The sequence below is a fragment of the Gymnoscopelus microlampas genome (assembly GCF_963454915.1).
Source record: "Gymnoscopelus microlampas genome assembly, chromosome: 23".
In the NCBI taxonomy this organism is placed as follows: Eukaryota; Metazoa; Chordata; class Actinopteri; order Myctophiformes; family Myctophidae; genus Gymnoscopelus; species Gymnoscopelus microlampas.
Genome location: NC_139960.1, coordinates 31185207 through 31198949, shown reverse-complemented (window position 1 = coordinate 31198949; position 13743 = coordinate 31185207). Strand labels below are relative to the sequence as shown.

At 38.6% G+C, this 13743-nt stretch overlaps 1 protein-coding gene across 1 annotated transcript; it reads right to left on the bottom strand.

Annotated features, from left to right (window-relative positions):
• Positions 1 to 2548: 2548 nt before the first annotated feature.
• On the bottom strand, positions 2549 to 13475 carry pwp1 (PWP1 homolog, endonuclein). The gene is made up of 15 exons (XM_084049841.1): positions 13299 to 13475; positions 11840 to 11898; positions 10793 to 10962; positions 10005 to 10090; positions 9150 to 9246; positions 7762 to 7872; positions 7390 to 7520; positions 7148 to 7215; positions 6872 to 6968; positions 6410 to 6471; positions 5669 to 5777; positions 5435 to 5525; positions 4809 to 4930; positions 4206 to 4311; positions 2549 to 3205 (listed from the first exon to the last, which is right to left on the bottom strand). The coding sequence occupies exons 1-15, from the start codon at positions 13362 to 13364 to the stop codon at positions 3111 to 3113; spliced, it is 1470 nt and encodes a 489-aa protein (XP_083905967.1). The 5' UTR covers positions 13365 to 13475; the 3' UTR covers positions 2549 to 3110.
• Between the last annotated feature and the right edge of the window lie 268 nt (positions 13476 to 13743).

The window sequence follows — 13743 nt, the reverse complement described above, 5'->3', positions numbered from 1 at the left end:
GGAGAGATGATAATGAAAATGAAAATGAAACAATGGCCAAGTGAAAAAGACTATTCAAGAAAATGCCTGCTGACGAGAGAGACATCAGGTTCCATTTCTTTGCAAATGTGGTTTGCTAGGTATGCTGTGGGAAATCCATTCAGATTGAACACTCAGTCAATCTCTCTCTATAATTGTATCATGTCCTAGTTTAACCGGATCTCAAATTCTCATCATCACTTGCTAACACACGTGACCAGTGTTTCAGTGAAATGGCAGCATGGCCGTCATGACCGGTCACAGCAGTGATGTACCCGACGTACACACACAGGCTTACCTGTGCACAACACCAATGTCACAAGGGTCATTTCCATGGCAATGGCAAGACCAGGAAGTGGCAGTAGAAATGATGGAGATCCACAAAGATGTCCTAGTAAATAAAGTAAAGACTGATGTTACTGCAGCTACTAAGTACTAAAACAGTGAGGGGCAAAAAGCAGAATAGTGAACTGTCTGAAACATTTAACCAAGTGGTTCTGAAACATTTTCATAAATTACATATTACACATATAAGATACATATACATAGAGTATTTGCAAGCGGACAGACCCCCCAATTTGAAAATATTTTGTGCCAGGGACCCCCATAGGAGATTTGTGTTAGATCATGTCCCAATTATTCAAAAAAATGTCACATTTCATTTTTTTTTTTACATTTTGATTACAATGTCCAAGACCTTTATTGAAATAGCAATGGTCCAACTCAATGACCCAGCTCTTAGAAACAAGAGTAAGGCTTGGAATTCTGAGTAACTGGGGAAGAAGCTACTGCAACTTTAAATTGAAACTTGACACCAACCTGACCGACTGCAATACTGTACATTCAAACTTACCTGCTTCTCGGCGGTGTGTGTTGTCCTGCAGAGTTGCAAGCTGGTCCTATTTCCTGGCTGAGGACACACTGGAGTTTACCTGGATGCAAAGAAGGCAAAACAACAAGCAACCCTCATTGATTCACAGAATGGCTGCGTACCAACAAAGCTGTGGCACATCAACAATACACCTGTGTTCTAATCTGAGCTCCTCACACTGCGAGGAATTCCAGCTGGACTGAACCATTTTTTTCACCTGGGGGAGTCATATTAGTCTATAAACTTAAAGGTGTTGATCAAATACTTTTTTAATGTCAGCAGAGATTTGGCGTAGAGGGAGAAAAGTAGGGGAACGAAGTAGACACCATGGGGGACCCAGGTCCACAAGGATTTGACTGAGAATCCAACACAGCAGGGATACATTTAGGACTCATGGTTCATCTCATAGCAGAGCTTTATTTTCTTGTTGCACAAAGGGAGAACTGCAACTCCAACGGGAAGAGGCAAAACATTTTTTTTTCTTTTGCCTCTTCCCCCGTTAGTTCCTGCTGTGGATGTTTGCATACTGGCGTCACAAGCAAATGACTTCACACTGACTGTATGAAGTCAGTGTGCTTATTTGTTGGCAGCTTTCATGACAGGGTTCACGTTGACTTCATTGATTTCTAGCCATATAAAAAGTGTGTTTTGGCTCCCTCTTAGATCAATCCTTGAATATTTACTTAATTGCTTGAGTAATTCAATTGTTTTCTGTAAGGACTATTTACTAGTGGTGCAATTTATTTACATTCTTTTGAATACAGATATATACTGTAGGCCAAATGTTCTTGTCATCAGTAACTGTAGTAAAGCATTTGACACAGAATCCTAAGCTCCACCAGTCATTCAAATATAAACCAGAGCGCAATTTGAGGTCCTCAGACAAAGCTCTACTCGAAATCCCATTCTCCAATAAAAAAACAAAAGGTGATCGGGCCTTCGCTTTTAGAGCCCCGACTCTCTGGAATGCCCTTACCTTAGAGATCAGGCTTGCAGAGTCTGTGCCCCGGTTCAAAGCCCTCCTGAAAACCCACTTATATAGTCGCTTTTATTACCTAAAGACTTTTTCCCATTGTGTCTATTGTATTGCTGCATAATTTCTTTTTTCTGTTTTTGCTTTTAATGTTTTCATATTTTTCTGCTCTCCTACTGTATTATGTATTTTATCTCTGTGAAGCACTTTGTAACTTTGTTTCGAAAGGTGCCATATAAATAAAGCTTTATTATTATTATTATTATTATTATTATTATTATTATAATAATAATAAAGTGTAATATATATATCTACATCTAGATATGTATCTATTTGTATTTTACCTTTTGAAGAACAATTATTTGGTCATGGTCTGAATTAGGATTAACCAATTAAATCCTATATTCTTAGTTGACCGGAGTCACCCAGAGCTCTATACTCGCTATTTTTGCTGAATGTTTACCCCAGAATAGGAATGCTAGGTTAACTTTTATGTTAAGACTCGGTCTTGACCCAGTCTGGCTTTAAACTTTAAAGCCAGACTGGGTCAAGACCGAGTCGAGAAGAATTTTTAACCACATGAACCCTATCATTCCTTTAAAGTTTAAAGGGTCTAAACAATAGTAATGCTGTATCTCAACAACTGTAAAATACAATATTACTATATATCAAATATCACACAGAGATTAAGACGTTTAAGGCATTTTATATTATTGTGTGTGACAATAGCATTACACAGATGGATCAAAGGAAAAAGGAAAATGAAAAGAACATAATGTCTGCTACGACTATAGGATCTTGGTATCCAAAATGTATATCCATCTTAGAATATCTTTTATCTGCAAGTTAATATCAAAGAAATAAAATAAACTCGTAACTTTGTCCACTTCAATGAACATGAGAAAGATAATTTCATTCATAGTCACTCAATGTCAATTGTAAGTAATTACAAACCTGTTGAGTTGAATGTCTCAGAGAGAAAGAACACATTTTGAGTTTCATCTTTAAAGAGAAATATGGACAAATGTCATCTTTCACTGGTCTTTCATCTCTTTGGGTCCTCTCAATCTCCTTTCTAAAGGCTTGGAGCTTTTCATTCAAAATCTTTACAGGACTACATCAATACAATAGCCCACAACTTTTAGCCTGAACTCAAATAGTTCTGTATGAGAGATATGACACCATACAGCATGCGTCGATACATTTCCATGGGAACATAGTTTCTGTATGTTGATTGGCTGTCCTTGGTTATGAAACCTCCATATGAGATGTTAGGGAGCTGCTGGCCCCCTGTGATGCTGTGTTGACCACCAGGCGCTCTCTGCCGCCAAACACCTCGGCCACTACACACAAAACACACACAAAATAAACGTGGTCACAACTTAATAAGTATACAACACTCTCTGCCGCCAAACACCTCGGCCACTACACACAAAACACACACAAAATAAACGTGGTCACAACTTAATAAGTATACAACACTCTCTGCCGCCAAACACCTCGGCCACTAGACACAAAATGAATGTGGTCACAACTTAATAAGTATACAACAATTATTAAACATCATGGACTAAAAAAAAACGACTGAAAACATTTGGATGGCCAAGTCCTAATGTGCGATTTATCAAACAGCATGAATAGAGCACACAATAGCGTGTGTTTCTTAAACAATTACCACAATATGTAAATATATATATATTATATATATATATATATTTATTTGTTCTTGCTGTTCTACTTACTGCAAACCAGTTGAAAAAATCACAGATTGAGGCTTTAACCTTTGCTTTTATGAAATATCCCAGACCATTATTAGGGTTTTATGGAAGATTCTTCTGAACATATTGCTAGTTTGACAACTTCAAATGCTCTAGTCTTGAAATATTAACCAAAAATAGCCTATGTACAAGCTCTCAATGCGACGTAACATCAGCTATTTCCGACTTGCTGGCTTCTATGGAATGCAAATGACAGTCATGGCGACTGAGAACTTTAATCCATTGAGTCTTTGAACACAATAAACACATGATTATCCAGCCACTGCGTCACTATTCCCGAGCAAGTGACAGTTTTTGATATCATATGATCCAATAGTGTGATGAGAACAATCATTCTTATCAATTTAAATACTATCACACAGGAATAATGCAGGGTTCATAATCCATGATCAGTAAAGGAAAAACCTTTCCATCTATTTGCAACAATCTATTTTTTCTTCACATCCGTCATGAATTGGAAAGAAGTCTCCACTTCACAAATCTGACCCAAAGAATTTTAACATAATCTGATCACTAATATTTATTTGAATATTTATTTGCAGCAATAGTGAAACTAAAACTGTACCTGCAGCGACATCACTTATGTCCCAGACCCTTAGGCCGTCCTTCTGTCCGCCAAAGGCATAGACAAAGGGCATGTCAGGGCAGCATGCAGTACAGAACAGCACCCCCTGTAGAGAGAGGTACAATAACACGTTAGAATTTCCTCTACAATTTAGGCATTTAGCAGATGTTCTTTTTCCAGAGCGACTTATGGTAAGCAAGGTAAACACATACTGTACATCAAATGCATAGAGACAGTGTAGTCACTGTAGTGCCTCAGTAATCTAGGATAATAGGTAAACCAAGAATCTAGCATCAGTCTAAACAGTATCATATAAAAAATAAAAATAAATAATCTGTACATTGTAACTATAGAAACAATAGGATGCCAGGTCAACAAATGAAACTGGGATCTGTCTAAATAAAATGCTATCTACATGACATTTTAACCTTTGCATAAGACTGCATGGTGGTCATCAAGGTTAGGTGAAGTGCATCTCACCACAATGTTTGAAGACCTTTACCCCAATGGACCTTTACCCCAATCTAACAAATGCTGAGAAAATGTTGATTTTTTTTCTTGATAATGTGAAGGACCCGTATACATCAGCACTTAGCCACTTACCATCTTCATGTCTCGTGTATGTATGAGGTTGGGTTTGTTGCCCAGGATGTCCCAGATCTTGACGCTTTTGTCTTCTGATGAGGTGACCAGACATCCTTTAATCTGGCTGCTAAGCTCCAACCCTGCAGAAATACAAAATGTTAAAAATCTATTAGTCACAGTGGGTGTTTAACCACTTAAATCCTGTATACAGTACGTAGTACATAAAAGATAACACAAACACCACATCTATGGGTGCCCCTCTACGGGACTCCCTTTCTTTGGTGTTTCGCCCAGGTGGATGTGGTTGTATGCCTAAACCTAACCCTAACCGTAACCTCACAAAAAATATACCTAACCCTAACCTCACAAACACTATGCCTAACCCTAACCTCACAGAAATTATGCCTAAACCTAACCTCAAAACCACGCCCACCTGGGCGAAAAACCTGGGAAAGAGAGAGTCCAGACCCTCTCCACCTGCAATGTCACCTCAAAGCTAATAAAAACATCGGTGAGTGCATTTACATATATTCTGATAGTTTACAAAATATTCTTTGGGGAAATAAAGCACTGACAATTACATTTCAGACTCATCATTTTCTTTGACAATGTTCGACTGCCATAATAACTACAAGTTGCCCTACCTGTCACCTCTCCATCGTGTGCCCTTAGTGTGAAGACAGGTTTGTCTGAGCGAGCATCCAGACAGTAGATAAAACCATCCTCTGTGCTAGCCTGCAACACAAAAACACAAACATGAGTTAAAAAACATCCTCTGTGCTGGCCTGCAGCACGAAAACACACACATGAGTTTAAACAACCACAAGGTTGACTGGAAGCAGAACCTGCTTCACTCGGGAGGTGTATTGTGGACCTACCAGGAAGTTGTTGGGTGCGAAGTGGTTCCATACCACCCTCTCCACCTGACCGCTGAAACGCCAGGTACGATTGCTGTCAGGACTGCGACAGTCATGCAGCATCGCTGACCTGAGGACGAGATAAGACTGCCGTTACTCAACCCTGAAAGTGATACGTTTCCTCATTTGCCAAAACCATTAGAGCCAGAATGATATAAATCAGCCATTATTTGACTTTTTGGGTTGGTACCGGCAATTATGCAGCCTATGTGTCCCGATTTGTAACCACTTTCAACCTGGCGTCCCTATTTTGGGCATGTCATTACAGGCGAAAAGGTTTGAAGTTTCCAGAAAGTTTCAAAAATAACTCACAAGCTAAAAGCTCACAAAGCGGCGCATTGGAACACTTTGTCAACTTGTAGATCGTCGTATTTAAATTTTCTGTTTTTAAAAGACAAATCAAATGTACGTTTTTCACATTGATTATAACTATTCAGCACTTTTTGTGTCAAAACATGGGTTTGGGCTACGGGTCTCCAAAATCGGGATCGGACCCAAAAATCTGATATCAGATAATCAAACAATCTGAAGTGGGTATGGAAAAGTATTCCCTGGTCTGGTTACAATTTATGTGGTATATAAACAAATAAATAAATAATATAAACATATACACAAGCTAGAGAGATAACTAGAAAATAGAAATAGAAGAAGCCTTAAACTCTAGTGGCCTCAGGTCTTAAGGGGTTAAAGGAGGACACTTACTTATCATAAGACCCTGAGATTAGTGTCTGAGCCTCGAAGGGGTGGAATGCTAACGTTTGAACCTGAAAAAAAAGAGTGTTAAAATGAGTTAGGACCCAACAGACCCACAGCAGGCTGTTCCAAAAGCGTCAGGGTGTTGTAGAACTGGACGTGTTTGTAAAGCTACAAGAATGGATAGCAACAGATACATTTAAGTGCGTGTGAGAAAGAAAGGAAACATAGGATAGGATTGGACAGGACAGACTTTATAGGAAATGTGTATGGATAGTGGACACCAACAGTATAGTACAATATCTGTTGTTAAAACTACAACAATAACATAATGCATGCACACAGTCAGTATAGAGAGAAAGAAAGAGAGGGAGTGAGAGGGGGGGGGGGGGTTGATTGATTGAAGGAAGTCTATGAGTGAGAATGTATGAATCGTACAGTAGGTAATTAATCCCTATTCTAAATGAATACCTTATCGGTGTGTCTACGTAGTGTTGTGGCTGGCTGGCCTTGAGACAGATCCCACAGTATGATGGTTTCATCTGCTGATCCACTGGCCAACACATTCCTGAGGGAGACACAAGTTGTTTTTTAAAAAGGTTAAAATATGTTGTATGCTCTTGTTGAGGCACCAGAGAACACAAACACCTCAGCGGAATTCCGTCATGTAGTGTCTGTGTGTGTGTGTGTGTGTGTGTGTGTGTGTGTGTGTGTGTGTGTGTGTGTGTGTGTGTGTAGCTCACTGACTTGACAAGTTTGTTCCATGACAGGTCCAGCACTGCATCCGTGTGTCCCACTACAGCCTCTGCCGCGGCCTGGGAGAGGACACAGACAAGCATGGTAAAAAATATATTTAAAAAAACAGCAAAAATATACTGCTATTGAGTTGTTTGATCAGGTAGCAACAGATCAACAAAATTGGATTTCAGCCATAAACTGATTGGACACCACAATGTGAGAGTCTGGCAAAATTCTGTTCAAACTCAAACCTTTTTACTCTTCTTTTTCTTCTTGCTGGCTTTTTTGTTGCCAAGTGAGAAGACTGGCTCTAAGCTGTCCACCATGTCCAGGTCCCAAATGTCTATCTTAGGGGTCATGTTCCCCACAGCGGCATAGTTCACTGAAAACACACAGAAAGCAAGTTAAGCTCACATGTTTATACAGTGAATGATCAAAATAGTGTGCATTAAAATGGGTTAGACCACTGGTTCTCAAATATGTTCATGTCAACCCCCAAAATAAGAAGCTATCTACAAGCCCATAATATAACATATTATGAGCTTGTAGATGTTTTAAAGATGATGGACATGACAGTGTAATAAAACGATTTATAATAAAAAATAAAAAAGAGGACAAGTTACCTGTTCCTTCTCCTGGGTTGGGGTCAAAGTTCAACCACTCTACACACAGGGGATATGCTGGCAGCAGGATGTGATGGTGAACGTACTGAGAACTCTCCTCAGAGTTGAAAACTGTAGAGATGATATTCACATATAAGTTTGGTAAGGTTTTGTAATCACAGTGTGAATAATAATAAGAAAGTGTTGCCCAATATTTACAACCAGTGTAAAGACACAGGCACACACGACCCTTCAAGAAATGGAAACCCTTCAAGAAAAAGTGGATGATATGCATGTAACTTGGTCAGATTAAGAGACTGAAACCATGTCGTGACATTGGGTGCATTTGAAAATACGCTCTGAGAATCTGCTTCGATATCAGGATACAACTGCTCACAGCATAATAACTGATCTACCAGACAACTAGGTAGGGGTGATTGGGACTGCGCTATACTGGTTGAACTGGCTCAACTTATCGGCAGCTTCAACACTTCTTTCAGTTTTTCAGTTTGCCTCCACTCAATGCGACACGCTGTGAGCTTATAGTTGAGCTATGTTCGGTGCGAAACACCAACACGCAAGTATAAATGAGGCATAAGTCATACCATAGTTTCCCAGTTGTACTGTAGTGCACCGCCACCTAAGAGGCCAGAAATCGGCAAGTAACCTTTGAATTGTACCTGAAATTCCCTCAACATTTTAGCAATGTCACCAAATCAGCCATCAGTCAAATAGGAGTATTGCCAAGATTGAAGGATCATGCACAAACTCGCATTCATGTTTTCATCTCCAAACATCAAGATTACTATAACTCATAATCTGCCAGACTGCCCCAGAAATCAACAAGCCATCCAACTTGTACACAATCCTAGCATTCTTACAAGAACTTGAAAATATGAGCACATTTTCCCTATTCCCAGCTCATTGTAGCAGGGTTTTTTGTTTGTTTTGTTTAACCTTTATTTAAACATGAGATAGACAGCATAGAGAGACTTTAATATGTGCCATATCTGATCGGTATTGATCAGTATGGGATCGGTATCAATGCTGCCGTATCGGAATTGGATCGGAAGTGAAAAATCTCGACGTCACCACTTACTCCCATGGTTGTACTCTCAGATCTGCGGATCCGCTGTTGCTCTCGGCCCCCATGACAAGGCTTCAGACAGAGGGTAGTAGAGCATTTGCCCAAAGGCTTCACGTTGTGTTGTGAATCAGACCAATTTTTTTCATTGTTTTTTGTTTCCAATTCTTGACTACTTTTCACTTACTGTAATGTGTAATTGCACTGTGTATTTTCTATTATATCTGTGAAGCACTTTGTAAACTTGTGTTTGAAAAGTGCTATATAAAGTTTATTATCATCATCATTATTATTAATAATATTAATGATTTATCAGTTTAATTACCATAAACCTCCAGATTGCAGCAGTCTTTCTCGGCCTTGCCAGCCAGGATAAGGTTATCTGTTGGTTTGATTTGGAAGTCCTCTCTCTCATACTGGTCCTAAAGATCAAAATAAAAGCACAATTACTGGTCAGCTTCAATGTGAGATAACATCTATATTATAAAACTAATAGAACAGATTTCTCACTATATTGCTTCAAATTTGTTGGGTTTACTTAGGTCACAATGTGCCGTTATAAGGATGGAAATTAAGTCAGAATTGCAGTTGGAAAACAAAAATACTGCCATGAGCACTTTACTGTCAGAAAACCATAAAACATTTCAATAACGTCTGAATACGACCAAAAGGCTTAACCACTTGGACCCTATGAGCTTGTAGATCGGCTAATTGTAGTGAAGAGATTTGGTGTAAAGTGAAAAAAAGGGTCTACCAAGAACATTTACAACTCAGGACCGTTTTACAAAGTATAGAGAGTTTTAAGTGGTTAACCCATTAAGACCTGAGGCCGTCTTCTACAAATGTCTTAAATCCTAACCGTTTTCTGCAACACTTATGTTGCTACAATATCAGTGGTGCTCAAACTTTTTCAAGTCAAGGACCACCCAAAATAATGTATTTGGCCGTGGACCCCCATCTCAAAATATTTTGTTCCAGGGTTGCCCAGAAGCAAATATTTGAGTTACAAAAAATATATATTCAAAGATTTGCACAAATTTGATTTAAAAAAATTGCAGATCTACGAGCTTGTACGAGCCAAAGTATAAAATAATGGTTAAAGTGGTTCAAATCTAAAATGACACAGACGCTTTCCCGGTCTTAATCGGTTAAAGTGATAACCATCATGCAGAACACTCACTGTATCTTTGATGGTGATGTACGGGTCCTCGTCATTGCAGCTGAACACCGTGAGGCCAGCCAGACTGTCACCAAGGTTAGCCGTCACTGTACACAAACATCAATATTCTCTACTTTAAATCTGAACTGAGGCATAGCTACACTGTAAAGTTTAAACAGTTAGAAGAATAAAGTCAGCCTTTCATGTATGAAACTTGCATAGGGGTCTATTCAATTGTTTAGTGTACGAATACCTGAAATTGATCAATGTGTTTAGCAATTACATGTATTTGCCCCCAAATCAATTAAATGAATCCTCATGATTAATAATTGTGATCACAATATCTAGCTAAATAATTGACACGATCATTCTCAAGGTTCAAGGTACAGTATTCTTTATGGTTACATCTTTTGTACATGTACAGTGCATAAGAGTTCTGGCTTCTCAGACATGGAAGCAGCATTAACCCATTAAGACCGGGGACGCATCTGCGTCTCATTTTAAGATTTCTTTGGGCTATTCAAAAATAGCAGATATACAAGCTCATAGCGCGGCACTACGAGCTTGTAGATCTGCTATTTTTGAAAAATCTCGGGGGAAAAAAATCCAGATTTTTTTCAAAAAACTGTTGAGATTTAGATTTTTTTAAAGAATCGCCTCAGGTCTTAATGGGTTAATGATAATAATAGTAAAATAATAATAGCAAGGAAATAATAAGGAATAATCTGGGTAGCACAACGAGGAACAGAAATATGAGCGTTGCCCCCGGCGAGGGAAAAAAATACATGTAAATAAACAGACACACCTACCTACATCTTCATCATAGTCTTCCAAGTTGTACTCTGCCAGCTCGTCAACTTCCTCTCCCTGTCCTTGGTCCTCCTCCTGCTGGGACTCAGCCTGGGAGTCACCGCTCTGCTCCTGGTCGGCTCCCATGCCTTCGTCTTCCTCTTCATCCTCTTCCTCAGCTACTATCTCCCTGACAGCAGAGGATAAACAACACAGCGGTTCTCAACCTCTCCTGGATCAGGGGCCCACTTGAAAACCTCAAAAAAGTGTTCGCGACTCACCCATCTGACCACTTAAGAATAAGTGGTCAGATGGGGGGTGGGGGCTGCGTGCATCTTCAGAGCATGTTTATTTGTGTTCTGGCTTGGATCAATGGAACTACCATTAAAGGAGTAGTTCCTCCAAAAATGACTTATTTTTGATCAATTACACACCCAATGAAGCATTGAATTCATGGAGATTTTTTTGTTTTTGTCGCATTCCTGAGACAATAATTTGATAACCGGTGGTATCTCCGGTAGAAGACACAAAGAGTCTTCTTTGTGTCATAGCAGATCTGATATGGAATGCGAAAAAATATATATTAAAAAATCAATGCTTCATCGGGTGTGTAATTGATAGAACATAAGTATTTTTTTGGGTGAACAACTCCTTCACGCTTGTATTTATCGGTATCACAATGAAAACTCATTTTTCAAAGTGGGCCGGACCTGAAATTACTGCTGGACTGAACATTATGAAAACTTCCTTCGGGAAACAGTCTATGTTTGGGCTAGATCCAGGGCTCACGTGATGTATTCTATCCCGGATCTGGTATTTTATCATTTGGATGTGCAAGCTTTTGTAAAAGGTCTGCATACCATCAAGGGATAACATTAATTGCAAGAAAGTAAATTGGCCACAATGACACACACACAAAAAAGTTGAATTTGCCTAGTTGCCTCCACCACAATCTCTCTCTGTTGTGACCGTACAGTGAAGCATTACAAAGAAGACAGAATGCAGAGAGAAAAAAAAGGAGGCATATATTACAGTAAATGTAAGCATTTATAGTTGAGTCAACCTACCCCAACTCTTCTTTGGTCTCAGCAATGACACGCTGCAGCTCCTCTTGACTCAACTCGACCTGGGTCAGGGTCAAAAGAGCTGCTCAGAAAGACATTCTGCACTTATGCATTTAATAACGTCAAGTCAACTACACTTCAGCCATTCAATCCGGAAACGCTCTCTGTCATTTTAGATTTCTTTGGCTATTCAAAAATAGCAGATATACAAGCTCATAGCGCGGCACCGAGTGACACACTATGAGCTAGCTTGTAGATCTGCATTCTTTTTTTTTATCATGAAAATGTGTGCAAATCTTTCAATATGTATTTTTTTAAAGCCAACATTTGTAACTCAAATATTTGCTTCTGGGGGGTCCCTGAAACAAAATATTTTACAAATGTTCGCTTTAACAAATATTATATTCAAAGATTTTCACGATTTAAAAAAAATAGCTGATCTACAAGCTTGTAGGTCTGCTATTTTTGAATAGCCAAAGAAATCTAAAAAGTGACACCGATGCCTTCCCGGTCTTAATGGGTTAATATCAGTTAAAGAGGTTCATAACGTTAGTTTTTGAATTGATTTATTTAATTTCTTTCAGCCATCATACAAGTTAAAAAGACAATAGGGGATAATGAAACACAGTAAACTCATCGACTTATTTCCACTGTGGTCACAAAACCACAGACACTGACAAAAGTAAATAACACAGAATACAACATTTAGAAGAAAAAAAAACGAACATACGTTATATCATATAAAAAAAGAATACACTATACACTAAATTGTAACAATAGCCTAAAATAAATAAATTAGAAATGACCTCCAGCATGCTCATACTGTCTGCTATCCTCTATTTTTATGTATAAACAACGTACTGACAACCAGTGGTTGTCAGTCAAAGTACTCACATTTTTTACTTAAGTAAAAGTATCAATACTGCAGTGTAGAAATACTCTATTACAAGTAAAAGTCTGGAATTCAAAATGTCCTTGCGTAAAAGTACAAATGTATTGGTATCAAAATGTCACATTTAACAAGTTCCAAATGTAGAAACAAGCTTTTGAAAATAGCAGATCTACAAGCTCACAATGCGTCGCATCAAGACGCATTGTGAGCGTGTACATCTGCGATTTTCAAATGGCCGAAATGTATATAGGGCTAATGTATGTTTTGTAATAATAATCAAAATCTACAAAGTAACCAGTAACTAAAGTTTTCAAACAATTGTAGTGGAGTAAAAAGTACAATATTTGCCTCTGAGATGTAGTGGAGTAGAAGTAAAAGTATAGAAAATTGGAAATAGTTAAGAAAAGTGCAAATACCTCACAATTGTACGTAAGTAACAGTACTTAAGTAAATGTACCTAGTTACTTTAATTACACCACTGCAAACAAGTTGGCAAAAAAACATCTGTCTGGACCAAAAGCAGAAAGCAGATGTGTTTTGATGAGTTTAGCCATTCAGCCTTCTACTTACTTTGTCTGGTGTTTCCTTAGAAGCTCCACGTCTCACCCAGCCCACGCAGGTTATCTGGGAACTCATTATTATCACTGAACTGAATCAATAAAATACAATAATGAGAAACAAAGTGAACTATCGGGTTAATTTCAGACACTGGAGATCATGCACGTTTACATGTGAGTTGTCGCTTTGGGTCCTGCGTGCGAGCTGTGTCGCATGCGGATGACGTCAGTTAGAGCACACCTTGCCCCATGACTTTGCCTGATCACAATAAAAAATATGTCTTCTTTCTCCAGTGGTGTAAAGTAACTGAGTACATGTACTCAAGTACTGTATTATGTACAATGTTGAGGTGCTTTTTAAGTATTTACAATTTTCAATACTTGTACTACTTTTACTAGGGGCAAATAATGTACTTTTCACAATATTTATCTGTGGAACAGAATCAAACTAAATGTAA